Genomic DNA, 16,669 nt, shown 5'->3' with positions numbered 1-16,669 from the left:
GCAAAAAATTGTATGTTTGCTTAGGAAAATGTATAGTAAATATTGAAACTACAAAGACAGATGTTGACAATCGAGCTCCACAGCCAAACAACTTTTTCTTGTAAATATACTGGATGGATTAGACACACATACATACACATATATACCTACACTTATACACACATATGCAATAAGCGTATGGTCACATACCCGGAGTTGGAGGGTGTGACGGAGGATAGTTCCCTCTAAGGCGTGGATCCACTTCTCCCGCTCGTCTGCATCTCGGGCTGAGGGCAGAAGCACACAGACACACCCAGTGAACCAAGTTTTCCATACAAACACCATCAGTAGCCATTACATTCGTGTTACACACTAATGACACCACGACACAACAGTTAAATGACATGAGTGCTGGTGATGCGGGTCATGGGAACTGTGCATCCATCTTGATAAGAGAGTTTGCTTTTTATCTAAAATACTTTAATTTTGCTTAACTTCATGTTCAGGGCTGAAGAATCTATAATCATAATGTATGTATATGCAGTTTCACAAATAAGACAATAACCATAAGCTTTACTTGTATAGCGTATTTTTTTATATTATAGAGGCAAACAATTTGCGTCACAGCTGAAGCAAACAACACAGACAAAAAAAAAAAACATGAATGAGGAAACAATAAAATCAAATAAGCCAGTAAAAAGAAAACAATTTAGATCAGTACTTAACATCATGGCTGCAAATCAATTGCAGACCGATGTATGGAGAGTTCATGTGGCAGAAGTATGTCCTTAAATGGCTTTAAAGGAGCAGTTTGGCATTCTGGGAAATATGTTTGTGGCGTATTTCCTGCTGAGAGTTAGATGAGGAGATTGAAAACACCCTCATACCTTCCCATTAAACATGAAGCTACACCCAGCAGCTGGTTAGTTTAGACTGGAAACCAAAAATTCAGTGGGTAATAAAATCTGCCTACCCACACGTCTAAAGCTCACTAAATAACACATTGTGTGGGGTTTGATTAATCCATACAAAAACCTAAGTGTAAATATTACACACTGTCCTTTTTACGGTGGTTATGTGCCACGCTATTTCTTGGCAAGGTCAGTCACTTCCTAAAGTGTTCGCTGGTTGCCTGGCAACCTCTCGTTTCAGAAAGTTACTGTGCCCGGCCAAGAAATAGTCCAGCACATTATCCTGGACAGAGGCAGGCTAGCTGTTTCCCCTGCTTTCAAAGATTATGCTAAACTAAGCTAAGCATCTCCTAGTTGTAGCTTCATATTCATCATAACGACACCAGAGAAAGACAGCAAATAAGTGGGATTCCCAAAAGGTCAAACTATTCCTTTAAGTCTGAGTAATGAGTAAGGCTAGTTAGGGCTGTGCCTAAATAGCAGCTTAAAATTTGGCAGCTATTTAGCTTTGCTACTGTACTAAACAAATCTAAATAAAGTTGGTTTTCATATGATAGATTTAAGTATAAACTTCAATCAGAGAATTTTGAAGTGAAGTTCGATAGGATAGTAACTAATTATAGTAGAAAATGTTTTTAAATGATTTGTCAGCCAGTATCTATACAAATAACTTAACACTCAGAATCTGACCAAGCACTCAAATTGTGGCGTGTGAAAGAATTAGTCGGCGTACTAAGCTTTGATTCCAAGGCCAATGTATGATAAAGACAGGTGAATCAATATTCCTCTGATCATTGTGAACATGAGGAGTTAAAGCTCCTTCAGAGTGGTGAGGAAGTACTCGTTCTCGCCTGATTTTTCACATCAAGCTTTTGGGATCAGAGTGTGAAATGAAACAGGGCGAGGCTGAACCCTCAGAGCAAAGACAGAGAACAAAACAGACAGCCAGTGACATTAAGCAGTGACCCATTACAGGCCCTGACACGTGCAACACACACAGACTGGTTTTGCTGCCAGTGGTGTACAGGGATACAATATTTTGTCCGCTGCCACCAGATGGACTGGACTGAACTGAACTCCATTGGGTCAGGTTGTATTTTCAAGTATTGAAAGTTTTCAGTTCTCGTATGACAAGTAGCTTTAGTTCTGCTTCAGTCAAATATCTATAACTTTAAAAGCTGTGAAAGAAGAACTTAATAAGATATATGCCACTGAATTAGCTGAAAAACTACATCCTGTGTAAGAGTCGTTTTTCATTGAGCTCGAAACAAGCGGGTGCAGCCGATGAATGGCTGTGCCAGCACAGAGGCTGAGCAGCGCTACAGCAGAAAAGCTTTTAAAGACATTAAAAGGCAGCCGAGGCTCAGGCCAATCCACTCAGACAGCGCCTCACTGCCCTTTCACTTTCCCCTCGGCCAAACAGACTCTCCAGAGGAACAGATTACTGTGGCTAATGTTGTGTAGCACTACTCATGACACAGGAGAGGTAGCAGCAGGGCCATTTGACAAAAACAAATACTGTAAATGTATGAACTGTGTCACAAGTCCAATATTTGTCCTAGTCCGTGGCTCAAGTCTACCCCCACAATTGGTTCTCCCAGGTGGGTGTGAGCAGTAACTGAGTTAGCCTGTGGGGCAGTCACATGAGGGGACGCACTGTAAATCATGACAGTGGCTGTCATCTGACATGAACCTCCATTGTTAGTCTGCAGTTACCTATTCCACAACAAGCAAGTTTTATCATTTAAACATGTACTTGCCTTGATCCAGATAAGGAGAGGAGGGCAAGCAAAAAATAAAGGAATGGACAAGATAGGATAAGATTTACAACTATCCATCTACCAAAGTGTAATACAGTAGATATCCTGCTATCCAATAGGTGTCTCTCAGAAGTTAGTAGCTGGGATAGTAAGACTTGTAATGACAAGATGCCCTTATTAAAAAAAGACCCTTGGGGAATTGAAAATCTTTTTCCAAGGGTTGAATATCTAGAATACTGTATTTGTCTTTCATTCAAGATGAGATGATGAGAATTCCCTGGTTTCTGAGTTCACAGTGAAAATACTTTCTAGTCCTTTACAGTGCAAAGGGTTTAAAGGGCTTGTTACATGCTGTTTTGCAGCAATTATGAAAATTTAACAGAGGAGCAAAAAGGTACAAAAGTCCGAAAGTCACCAAAGTAAAGTTTTCTCCTACAACTCTGCACAACCCTGATATTAACAACACACTCTGAGTTTTATGATACTTTTTCAACCCTGTAAGAGTGTAGGAGTTTCACAGGCAAGCTGCTAAGTATTGTAATAACAGAGGAAGGTGTGTCGACTAAACCTCATTTACTGTAGGCTCTGATGCTTCTCTGCTAGAGGAGAGCAGAGGCACAGCTATTAGAAGAACAAGCACATACAGAAGGTACTGTACTTCCCACCAACAAACTCCAAACAATCCACCCACACACACCTTCCAAATGAATACAGACAGACCCTGACAGATATTAGATGAAGATTTATCATAGATACAAACGTACAGAGCGCAAATAACGGGCTGTTCAGTTGCAAACTGAACAGCCCGATTACCAGAGGAAACATTGAGTTTCCACATACAGAGTCAATACAGAGCCAGTCAGGCTGCAGTTCAGGACCCTGATGTCCACTCTGACAGTGGAGGTCGCCTCATATCCACCATGGGGAGCTGATCCCAGACAAATACATTCGCTGTAGAGGGTATGATGAGTTGATGTCATTTTTTCTTATGATACAACCCCTCTCACCAACACTGAATGGCAAACCTACTATGGATGATATGATGGAGGAGGAAAACAAACAAAATCTTAGATCTTAAAAGATCTACTGTAAAAGTCATCAGAATCAAAAATGATCTGTGGGAAGTACAAGTCTGACAGTGTAGAAGTAAACTAAACCATCATACAGAGAACATTTGAAAGGTAATCGACAGTCAATTAATACTCCAAAAAGAATCTAAGGTATTATTTTACTCAAAAATGTGACATACCTAAAACAAAACTGTAATTACTTATCCACATTTTGGAACCAGGATTACAACAGTCTCACTGAATTGCAGTGATCAATTTGCTCCTTTTCTCTTTAGTTTTCAGAAGTATGTAAAAACGTATGCCTGAATTCTTTCAAACTGTTTATGTAGTCAGGGCTCAACAGCTCTTTAACATTTTTGCTGTCTTTTTCAATGCACGTTTCTAACTGTGTGGGCCCAGCGTGTCTGTGTGTTTGCCACTTAGGGGGAAGTGACTAACTTCTATGTATGATGATGTCATATGAATGCCCTCTATTCTGTTTATTTGATTTTAATTCACATTTCATGGTTTCAATTTTTTTTTTTATGGCCATTTTGGCCTTTATGACATTGTGTAAACTAAAGGAAAAAGCTGGCAGGAAATGGAGTTAAAACGAACATCCATGGTCCTTGTTTAGACTTGAACAAAGGATACTGAAATTGTGTTGCATCATTAACCCCTTGGCTATTTTATTTTTTCTTATTCTGTAACTGCATTCTGAAAAATGCAATAGAACACTGTTATAATTACCAATATATTGGCATTCTGCTGGCATCAGCTTATATCCATATGAAAAGTAATTTTAATTTTGGTCCGGTATCATTTCAATGCTAATACTTAACCAACTGTAAAGCAAGCAATTCTCCGACCAATTTTTCTAACAATATGCCACTTCCTACTGCGAAATTAGTCATCATGGTCTTCTTCTTAATTAACTTAACATGGACATGGCTGAAAATCTTTGCCTGTTTTTTACTTGGTTGGTACATCTTTAATTCTTGTTATAGTTACTTTGGCAGGTTGTCATCTTGAAATCCATCTTTTGCTCCACTACTACCTGGTTATATGTGCCTGTAGACACTCTTCTATCTCTAACTTACATCTGCCAGATTGAATTGGATATCAGCTTGAATGTGGGAACTAAAAGTAGATAAGTTAAGCTACAGGTAGTAATCGTAACCTAAGCTGCAGAGAATGCCATAATAGACAAGTAAACAAAGACAGATGATCCTAATATATATGTCCAGCATGTACATTTACCACACACATGTAGACAGATACCATGTCCAGACAAACAGATAACTTCACACAAGCTAAAAGAAGCCAGTGGTGTTTTCCAAACCAAAAGATTTTCCTCCCATTTCAGTCATCAGGGTTTCCATCTCAGAGATTTCCTTTTGCAATGCTCAGCCTCTCCCCATAATGCTGCTCCTTCTTTTTCCAAAAGGCCACTGTCAATTATTCATCCCGCCCCTTTTTTTCCCCATTCCTGCCATCCTCAGACACGCTGATGAAATATTTCAATACATGCTCCAGTGGGAGGGCGGGCCCCCCCGCCCTCCCACTGGGGGGCCCAAAGCCTGTCAAAGCTTTGTGATTGTAGCTACCCAAATGTGCTATGAAGAAAATGCACAAAGTTCACAATGAATATAATCTGACGTCAATGAAGTAATGTTGTATCGGTGGGTAAACTAAGTATCTGTTCAATACTTTGCAATGAACACATGTAAAATGAACACATCATATTGCTTTGGACTGACTAATTCAGGAGGGATCTGCACTTGGGAACATCTTTCTAAATACACAGGTCCAGATTACCGCCCTGAAAGCACACAGTCACTTCTAGGTGAGGAGGGACCCTGGAGAGAAGGGACAGGTAAGAGAGCATGAGGGGGTCTTTCATCCTGGACTGATGCTCCGGGCAGGCTGGGCGGCCTGACAGAGAGGGAGGAGAAGATAAGAGATTGACAGCTACTGTAGACAAGAGAGGGTGAGTGAGAGCAGAGAGGGGGGAAGAGGAAAAGGGGGAAGCTAAAGGGCTCTCAGGCAACTCTGATGCACCGCTGGAGGAGAGGGGCTGATGAATAATGGATGCTTCTCTAAATAGAAAGACAGTACAGCGCTGTAGTCCACTAGCACAGTAGCCGGCCAGCTCAGAATTACACTTCACCTTGTGAGCTGGATTGCCCTATAAGAGCAAGTATCATGGAAACTAGTCTTTTTTGTTTTTTTTTTAAAACAGCATAAAACAAAAAATACTTGAGCTGCTCATCAGCAGAAGTTTTGGTCATTAAACTTTGGTAAAAGGTGTGTGTATGTATGTCATATAGATATCGATATCTATATCTATCTATCTCTATATATATCTATATCTATATATCTATATATAAATAAAATCTCTCTCTCTACACATATAGACAGACACATTCAGATGTCGCTGTGAATCCTGGGAGACTGACTGCATAACATGCCAAAATCCGGATTGTTTTACAGTAACAGAGAAATCTCCTCCTGCCTGACATCCTGTGCATCTCTATCCAAGCGAACCACTGATGTATCCTGAATCTCATGTTCAGCACACATGTATTGCTAATTTTCTGCCTGTTCGTCCAGGAGGGATACATGAGATGATCCAGTGCTCCTCTGGGTATATGGAGAGCAGATGTGTCTTACAATGACATTTCACTGTTTTCTCTCTTACAAAAAGATAATCATGGGGGTTGCAATGTTATGCACAGGTTCAGAGTCTCATGTGCAATGCTGCTTTCAAAGATAATAATTCTCACACTGCTGATTTAACTGATCTAAAAATAGTAAATATTTACTTGTTTGGTCAATTTTTTTTTTTTACTTGTTTTGGTAAAAAAAAAAAATCTACATTATATATAATTTTTTCAAACTCTAATATCTTATAGTATTGCATCTTCATATTTACTACACGTATTGTATCTTCTTTGTTGTTTGTGTTGTCTTTTTATGCCAGATCCAGATATTAATTTCCCTCTCTGTCTGCATTAATGAAGGTTTTCGAATATTGTTCTCAAATTTGGGGTCACTGAATTAGAATGGCATTTGCATACACTGTGATGTTCTCCTGCTATCTCAATGATGTAGAAGTCTCTCAGACTCAGGTCATTTAGATAATATCCAACCACAAGTGAAAGTACAAAATGAAGCAAATGCTCTACAGCTGATGCTAAAAACTCAGATTAACTGAGATCCACAGTAAATTAAGATCATGACATTTCAGCTATTACTCACTGATGAACGCATCAGTATGGAAATAGGCATACAATTATCACATTCCTGAGGAGAAAAAACAAAAAGACAAGAAAAAAAGAAAAAAGATTACATCATTGCTTCGCCAAACCTGCAAAGCCAGCGAAGAACAGGACAAACACCAGTAACAGCAAACATCCTTTTCTAAATAATACACCTTGTCTGTACGAGTATTTGACTAATATGGGGCACTGCACACACTCTTCCTTCCTTAGTAATTCTTCACAGCTGACAGCCACTAAACAGTCTACTTCACACTGCTCTGAACTGTCCTTGAACCTCCATAACAAACCAATGCACCTGACTCTTACGGAACTTGCTGCTCCACCCTTACTGTACATCCCAGAAGACAGACAAACAACGCCTCCTCTCAATCCTTTCCCCCTGGACTGGCATGCATGCGGACCATGAGGCGTGCACAGTTTTCTCCTTACCCTTGCGTTTGTAGAACCACAGCATACAGCTTCGGAATACAGACATGGGAGAAGGCATGGAGGAAGCGTGAGGTGTGGGTGGCCCATGGACTGTGGCTGGTGACCCTCAAGAAGGAGGTGCAGGGAAGGTGCTGGTTGTAAAGTGTGAGGGGTTTGGTGTTGTCAAAATGGATACAAATGGATGGAGCGGAGGACAGAGATGAAGGAAAGGTGGAGGAGGTTAGTTAAAGACCTGGATGGATGACAGAATAAAAAAGGATGTCTGCGGTGTACTGGAGAGCTCCTTGTCAAAAAAGGAGGGAAAGGTTGGCAGGACGGGAAGGGGGGGCGATGCTGTAGCTGGGAGTCAATCCTGTCCCTATGGAGTGACTGGTTGTTAGAGAGCGAGCAGCGGCAGCGGTGTACCGAAGGGCGAACAGCGGCAGCGACCAGAAGAGACCTGAGCTCAGCTTCCAGCTCAGCAGTATTCCCTTATTACTCCCAGAGGCTCAACTGCACACAAGCAGGAATCTTCCTCCTCAGCCACAGTCGGGAGGACCGAAAGGAAAAAAAAAAAGCCTTACTTGCTTGATCTGTTCCAGAGGAATCTGTGTAGCTCGCAAATCTTGCTTATCTATAGAAATACATGTCAGTCCAACTTCACAGAGCTTGGTGAGGTTCCACGGGAAAGGAGAAAAGGCTCAGATGCGCACAGCATGCTTTGACATTGTGTAGATGCCTGTGTGCATGTGTTTCCTGACATTAGAGCAGACCAATCCAAGTCTTTAAAAGGCGGGGAGGGAAAGACGAGTGAGAGAGGGAGTGAGGGAGAGAGCAAATGAACAGCAGGGAATGGCTGCAAAGAGATCATAGAGAAAGAAAGCCAGTGATGGCAACACAGAGAAGAGGGGGAGACGCATAAAGAGAACAACATTAAAAAGGGGGATATTTCACCTTGGAAATGGAAAGTCTTCTGGTCCACAGTGATAGTGAATGTGCTGTCGTCCTCGTCATCGATGCCGATCACAGCTCCCTGGGCAAACAGAGAGACAGGGAGAGAGAGAGAGAAAGCAGGGAGTCAGACAGTGGGACACGTCATACTCCACTTTCCATTTCTATCCTCATGCCCTCCACATGTTCATGCAGCCCCCTGATTGAGTCACTTTTGTAAATGATCATTTGTTCTATCTCAGCACTTTACTCTCTCTCTCCTTCAAAAGCTCGATCTCCTTTTGCCTTATCTCTTTCTCACAGTCACTGTGTTTCTTTCACTAACACACACACACACGCACGCACGCACGCACACGCACACGCAGCCTTTTGGAACATGAGGAGGAGGTGGGATTTGGGAGAGCGAAGTAGGAGAAAGGCAAGGAAGGGTGGAGAGAAACAGACACCGGGATCCAGCAGCTAGCAGCCAACGGCAGAGAAATGGCCTGCGGGCTAGCTGGGGCATTAGCTCCTAGCAACAGAAACAGGGCGTGTGACTCAAAGCTTCCTTAGAACCAAACTTACAAATAATAAAAACAACAACTACACGGGCTGGTTAAAATAATATAAACATCTGTAAAATACTCTGTGGTCCAGGGAGATAGATCTCCATAAATACCACCTTCCAATCACATTGTGTCAGAACATTTTCTTTGGGTTTTGACTAAAAACTTAAAGGAATACCAAGAGGTCTGCTATGTACAGTAACTTGTGATGTGTTGTAGTAACGAAGGTCAACAAATTAATAACACAAAATCCAATTGGGATACTCAGAGATAAACCTGTGCTTAGTTTTTTTTCTCCAAATTCCCCCCCGAGGTATCTTACAGGAAAGGCCCTACTATCAGAGACAAGCCGGTCTACTGTTAGGTGAGGGAAAATGGATGGCTGACTAAAAGATGACTGAATGTATGAATGAAACACAAAAAACTGCCACTACATATACATTTCTACAAAAGTATTTTCAGATATAAATGCAGGTCATAAAATTAAAAAAAAAATTAACTATCATTGGTACTCGACTCCCTAAAGGACTGAGTAAAGTAACATAATGATAGTCTTCTGATTGTGGAAGGAGTAGTAGTGCTTCACAGGTGTTGAGCGTTTAATGCATACATCCAGGTGCATGAAGAAACGGATTATAAACACTGTGCCATTGGTGTAACTCATGATGGGGATGCATTACATTAAATTATCTGATTTGTGAAATCTTTATTTTGCAATATTTTAAAATCACTGTGAAAAATGTTGTTTCTGTTGTTATTTCATGGAACGAAATTCCATAAAGTTCTATATATTCTATAAAGTACAACAGGTGTAATACGTTTTTTTTTTTTTAATTATCATTGCCCTGATTGAAGACCGTGCCATGTTGATGCCAGTCAATGTTTTAAACCACTAATATGACCTACTGTTTTCCTTGCTCTGCCTAAAAGTGCCTTAAGCTGTTTCTTTTTGCTGACCACAAAGTATGACCTCATGAATTACCAAAAACTGAAACACAATGGTAATGATTTATTGAGGGGCTGTCGTAGTAGGCTCTACTTTTTTCTACAGATTTATTTTTTAGGACGTGAGAAGGGACAGAAATTGAATAATTTGACTCAGTTCAAAAACTTGGTTCCGTCGTGGCAGTTGAAAATAATCCAACAACAACCAACTCAACACCACATTAGAGGTTATTGCTATACTGTTATTTTAAAAAAAAACTAGACTTGCCTGGTTTAGCGGGACCACAGATCGAGAAACATAATGGGAAAAAATACTTTGTAAGAAATTGAAACTGACACAATCAGCTCAGGGTTTGGCACAATACAGGGATCAGGGTTAGCTACAAAGCTATATAAAAAACAAAACAAACAAACTGAAAACAGATTATGACAAGGCTGTTTATTCTTTCAAAAGGCATACAATTTGTAAAAACATTGTTTAGAAGTTTAACATCTTATTATTTTTTTAATTTGTAAAGATGTTTTCACATTAAAGTGTCTTTTTTTCTTCTGTTGATCAGTGTCAAAAATCCAAAACATCCAGATTCAAAGTTGTAAAACAAAAAAATACAAGCCCAGGGGAATTGAACACTTTCAACAGCTACTGCCATTAACAAGATTGACAGTGATTCATTTTTCAGCTCCATGATGCATATTATCAATTTACTGTATTGCAATAAATTGTGTCACATTTATCCAGCCCTAACTGGAAATTCTGACACATGACTATATGTCCGTAAATAATGCTGGATCCTCTTTTCAGGTAGTTTCAGGAGATACTTCCTCCCTTCAGTGGGAACAGGGTGCTAACAATGTCTTTTGTCCTAAAATAGGTGGGTTGGTAAAAAGAGCGTCCTTCACCTCTGTTTCTGTTAAAACTCATGAGAAACTTTACCTCCTCGATTTTATAATTGGCCATCTGACAACTAAGACAAGAGACACTCGATATGTGGCTGACAGGGTTAGGCCAGGCAGGTTCAGGTCCTGGCGTGTGAATGTAGCTGGGGTCTAAAAGTTAACAATTTGTAAAGTTGGGAATTTGGATGAGGACAAGAACAAGGCCTACTTCAGCTTTCACAAACAGTCCAGGACGGGCTAGAAGGTCAAGTAAGCAGTAAAGACCTTAAGGAGGCACCTGTTGAGATTTCATTCAAAAAGCAAGAAGCGGAGACAACTTAACAAGACTCTAACATGAGGCTTTGCAGTAGCTGATACATGTAGACAACTGTTTTAAGCCTCAATGGCCAACAAAAGCTCAAACCTGTTTACTATGTCATACACATCAACAAGGTACACTGCAATGACAGAGTTGTCATCACAGTCAATACAGTTGTCATCATGTCAAGAGGTACAGTAAAAGGCACAGGACAGGGAGACTAGTTAGTTGTTCGGATTTTCACAAACAGCTATGAGATATCCACTGCTGACTGATATTCTTCCCAATGGACAAATACAACACCCTATGTTTTTCAGGAAATTAAAGCTCTTTCTTTCAGTAAAAATGTAGGAACAGTCTCTTGAAAAGCTAATGTAACTGCATTAGGGATCTTACCTTCCCCTCCTTGTAAGAGGCAATAAAGCAGATACTGTAGTAGGGTAACTGCTGCCATCTAGTGGACATTACTCAGTACAGAAAACACATTATAAGGTCATACGCCTTCATTGGAAAAGCTAAATCAGTGTAGCAATAGAGCTGTGGATATGGCTGCAGGAAACCTGTTCAACTAGCCCAAAAAAAAAAAAAAATCTGACATTTAGTGCAGTAATTACCTCCCTGGGACATTAAGTCTCTTTCCCTGGCAAACAAGACTGCGACATACTGCGCGTAGTCCAACAGCCTATTTATGGTTCAGAGGGATTGCAACGACAAAGCAAATCTTGTCAAAGACTCATACATGGAGTGTGTTGTACTGCACATAGGACAAACGTGTCTTGAACTTATCAGAGCACTTCCAAATACTTGGTAAAGCAGGCAAGCAACTCAGTCACGCCTGCAAAGTAACACATTTCATTTATCAAAGTCAACTTTCAGGACAGCCTTGATCCAAAGAATCTTACCCTGAGTCGCACACAGCCTCTTCTGGATCCTCGCATCATCTTGTCCTTTGACTGTAAACCAAAAACAGTACGCATACGGGATTAATGCAGTCAGTATACAGCACACAGGACAGGGTACACATTGTCAAAGTTTTTTTTTTAAATTATTGCTTAAACCTGTGCTAGATAGTGCAAGAGGAAATTATTTTAACAGGCCTATGCTGACATGGCACAGTAGAAAAAGCACAGCTGTTACTAATTAAATCGGTGATGGCCGAATTCCCATTTAGCTCCTTCAGTTTCAGGGTCCTGGTATTATGCATGCTGCCTCGCTGTCACTCTGTCCTTACTAGGACACGTAAATGGAACAAAGCTAACGTTAATGTTATAAGTAACACTTGGGCTTCTTCTAATATGATGAGTCAAAATGTCTGCTTCGGAAACGGCTCAAACAGATACCATGCACATCTGGAGCATGAAGTTTTTTTTGTTAAATTAGAAAAATTCAAACCAAATCTGTTTGTAGAGATTATTGTAACAGGCCAGCTCCATATTATTTACAAGGCTAACTGAAAAAATCTGCGGTATATAGTAAGGTAGTCCTGTATGTCGTAAAATTATTAATATCAATGAGCAATTTCATCCAACTATAAAATAAGAGTCTCCGCTCTCGGTATGAGTTAAGAGAGAAGACTCAGTGTAGCAGTGTTTTTTTTTTCTTCTGAAAAACATATTATAAAATAATGGTTAAGATATCAGAGATAATTTGGATTTAAAGCTACAATTTAATTTACTGTTACTGCATGCTTTAAGATAAAATACATTTACATCATTCATTTTCTTATATGTAGCAGATTAGGGCTACAATTAAGCTTTTTTTCTATTGTCAATTAATCTGCCGATTATTTTCTATATTTATCATTTTGTCTACAAAATATCAGAAAATAGTTAATATCGCCTATCTCAATATCCCAGACCAGACCACGACACATTCGAATTGCTTGTTTTGTCCAACTAAAAAACTCCAAAACTCAAACATATCCGGTTACTTATTTTTGGTTTAGTTACTATGGGCTTCCATAAGAATGCTCATCCAACTTTTAATAAAAAAGTTTATCGTTAAATAAGAGAGAGGAATACCAGCAAATGGTTGGCATTTTTGCTTGGAAAATCAAGTGATTAATCGACTTATATAATAGTTTGTTAATTTTCTGTCAATCCACTTATCAATTTATAGTTTCAGCTCTAAAATCAGGTACTGGATGAAAATGCTCTCAGACTCCATTTACTCTGCTTTGACTTGATAATCTACCTGTATCAGTCTCTGTGGGTCTTTGCCACGAAATGTTCAGAAACTGCAGGTTTATTCTCACGTCTCGCCAGGCACCACTTCATCGCTTTCATGCAGGTGTCCAAACAACTTTCGTTACAACTTGCTTTACTCTCGACATTACTTATCAGAGTAACGTTACAGTGAACCGAACGTCTAGCCGCCACCGTCTCCTCCCGCGGTGTCTCGTTAGCTACTCGGCTGCCAAAAACAGCGAGATTCCGGCTATCACTGGGGACAACTGTCGCCTCGCCGAAATAAACGAGTACGCCTCTCCCTCTCACCTAATGCTGTCAACTGTTCACAACCATGTTTCGACGTGTTTGTGCATTTCAGCTTTTAGCTTCGCAAAGCTAGCTGCGTTAGCGGAAGTGTGGAGCGACCGCCGAGACTCGATTCGTCGGTCGGTGTATGAGGGACGTTGCTACTGGTCAACGGGCGGATCTGTCACCAGGGAGACTCGCCTCTTTGTGCCAGCTGAGACGCTCAACTCCTGACAAACACAAGGCCCTTCTCCCACTCGGGTTTGACAAACCAGCGGCAACTTATACCTTCGGTAACCTCTTGAGCGGATCGGTTGAGCGTTTGCAAACCGTGGGAACGAACGTACCGTGTAGTACGACAGCAAGCCGGCATTGTAGTCCAAAACAAACCACCGATACTGCCAACCTTTCATGACGTTAGTCCACTTGCTTAGCGGCCCCTCCATGATAGACGCCATCTTTACAATAGGCTACGGTTGGGGAGGAGTCGGATATGGTGTGGACGGGCGTCACGGCCAGGATGCTGCTGATGAAGACAAGTGTGATGAAGAGGCTAGTGGTGGTGGTGGTGGTGGTGGTGATGGAGATGATGATGATGATGATGATGATGCACCCCAAAATTCCCTATGTATGTATTCAGTGGTAGAATTTCATTCAGATTCAGATTTGAGTAAAAGTAGCATTACCCCACTAAAATACAAATGAAATTCCTGCATTCAGAATCTTACTGAAACGAAAGTGTAGAAGCAACATCAACACAATGTACTATACAATGTAATATACTATTACATTATTGGATCATCATTATTGATGCATAAACAAATAAGAAGTCCGTTACTGTTGTAGTTCGCCAGGGCGTGTGTGAAGTATACACTTCATACACACTTTGGTAGTCTAATTGAATCTGTTATAATGCATCATATTTTACTAACTGATGTAAAACATGTTTTGTACGCAAACTCTTAAAAGTGACTACTACAGCCACAGCTACTGCAGCTTTGTATAAAAGTTGGATTACAAAAAATAAAAAAGTATTTTGCAGTATTTCCCTCTGAAATGATTAGCATTTCTCACTGTTTTCTGACATCTGAAAGACCAAATGATTAATCAAGAGAATAAAAGAAGATAGTCAGTAGATTTATCGTTGAGGAAAAAATACTTGTGAAATGCAGTCCAAATAGCTTTTTTTTCTTCACATGAACATCACCACAAATACTCTGCTATTCCAGTGCTCAACTGACGCTACATAATGTTGGGTTAAATATTAAAACTCAAATGGATATTTTTGCATTGTTGCCAAATTACATCCACTGATAAAAAAAAAAACTGGATGTCTTGTACATTATGGATAATCAGAGTGAGGTCTTTGGTCTCTTTAATGGATGTTGACTAGAATTTACTGTAAAGTTCAAAGTTGATTTTAAAAAGGCTTTTGCATGTGTCAATCATATTGTATCTAAAGGTTCATTTGTTTCCTGCTTTACCATTTACAATTTCCATTCCATTTATATTGGGCTTAAAGGTTCACATTAATTTAAAGACTTGTAAGCATTGTGTCGACTCCTCACACGGAGTGACGGAGTGTCTGTGAGGCTGAAGAGGCTAATGTGCCTAATTTCAATCATGAATATTCATCTAAAAATGATAAAACTGTTAAAGGCAGCTCAACAACAAAAATCAAAACAGTATTCAATATCTTTATTATTTACAATAGGCTTAACACTGATAAGCAGAACTTCACAGTAATATAACGTGAGCTTTAAATAAAAAAACAAAAAAAACAATATATATTTTGTACAATAAAAAAGTTAATGTTAACATCTCTGCCATTTATCATCCCTGTTTAGATTCACATATTCCATTATGGTGTGTCTGTGTGTGTGTTTGTGTGTTGGTTTACATTGCACTCGTACAACTGAAGAAGTGGCCTTTGGTATAATGATGTGTACACACATTCTCCAGAGCTGCTCTCCAAAACAGGGAGGCGGAAGATAAAAAAACAAAAACAAAAAAAACAACAGATATACAGAATAAATGCAGGCAACATAAATAAAGACAATGCACAAGACTGATAATGAGAATGAGCAGAAATGCTGTAGTCGGTTCAGGTATCAGATTTGGGGGGGGGGGGGGATTACCATTGGTACCCAATCAATTCATTGACACTGTATATCACTGATCGAATCTTTACATGTTTTATTGCTTAAAAAGAAAAAACGTCCAGATCGGAAATGTCTTTGATTCTGGAAGTTCACATTTTTTTCTTTCCCTCTTTGATAAGGTTTTTTTGGGAAACCTGTTCCACAGAGATGCACTAAAAATCAATTGAAACTTAACAGGCAAACAGGCCAGACCGGTAGTAGGCAGTTTTAAGGAAAAATGATTCAGAAGAAACTTTTGATGTGGTTATGAGACAACAGAACAGCTTGGATTTAGTGCAGCAGGCTCTAAACAGGTGTGGCTGCACCAACAGTGTTATGGCCACTAATAAATGACCTAAGTAAATGAGTATCCAAATACAAAGTCTAAAGAGACAAAGTGCACCTTTAGGTTTCAAGTTTGCATCTGACTGTTAACCTCCAAATGACAGAATTGCATAATGTAGTGATAAATTATCACAATGTCATGGCAAAGAAATGATAACATGATTTTTTTTTTTTTTTTTTTTTTTTATGATGGCCTTAAACATGGCCATAGTGTGATTTCTTGCGGTGACAGTGTGACTATACATGAATTATTTGTTCACAAAAAGGCACCAAGAATCAAGAAAGCAACAATGATGGCATTTTTCCAGCCATGTTATCTGAAATGCACAGTGAGTAGAAATTGACCATCAGTATGTCTCAAAGCTTCCTGTTTGGCAAGAAATTGGAACATTTTCCTGACACACAGTAATGTGAAATGATGACATGAAATGCACCACAAGACAAGTTGACGGCAAGTTTTAGTTGGTAATCCATCAAGCGTCATTAACAGACACTTTGAAAGTGTTATGGACCTGCAGTGTTTACAGATTAGGTTTTGTAATATTCGGATGCAACGTGTCGGTGAACCAATGTGTTTTATCCAGGCCTTATCCAGTGTAAATTAAGATGTGAGCCAAAGCAAACAAAGAAAATAAAAATATCTGTGAGTTTTGTGTGCGCTGTACAGTTTTGTTTGTGCTCA

The 16,669-nt window shown here is 39.7% G+C and overlaps 1 protein-coding gene across 3 annotated transcripts in view; it reads right to left on the bottom strand.

Annotated features, from left to right (window-relative positions):
• Window positions 1-14,056, bottom strand: part of osbpl9 (oxysterol binding protein-like 9) — a 32,807-nt gene extending 18,751 nt beyond the window's left edge. The window contains exons 1-4 of one of the 3 annotated variants that reach the window (XM_040128119.1): window positions 13,849-14,056; window positions 11,930-11,980; window positions 8,346-8,424; window positions 190-266 (exon numbers count right to left, since the gene is read on the bottom strand). In XM_040128119.1, the coding sequence (XP_039984053.1) occupies window positions 190-266; window positions 8,346-8,424; window positions 11,930-11,980; window positions 13,849-13,959 (318 nt within the window). In that variant the 5' untranslated portion in view covers window positions 13,960-14,056. Of the gene's footprint in view, window positions 1-189; window positions 267-8,345; window positions 8,425-11,929; window positions 11,981-13,220; window positions 13,546-13,848 lie in introns of those variants that run through there. The other 2 variants (XM_040128118.1, XM_040128120.1) reach the window with 2 other exon arrangements.
• Between the last annotated feature and the right edge of the window lie 2,613 nt (window positions 14,057-16,669).

This window comes from Xiphias gladius, chromosome 6 (genome assembly GCF_016859285.1).
Source record: "Xiphias gladius isolate SHS-SW01 ecotype Sanya breed wild chromosome 6, ASM1685928v1, whole genome shotgun sequence".
Classification (NCBI taxonomy): Eukaryota; Metazoa; Chordata; class Actinopteri; order Istiophoriformes; family Xiphiidae; genus Xiphias; species Xiphias gladius.
The sequence above is the reverse complement of the archived record's forward strand: the minus strand, read 5'-3'. Positions and strand labels throughout refer to the sequence as shown.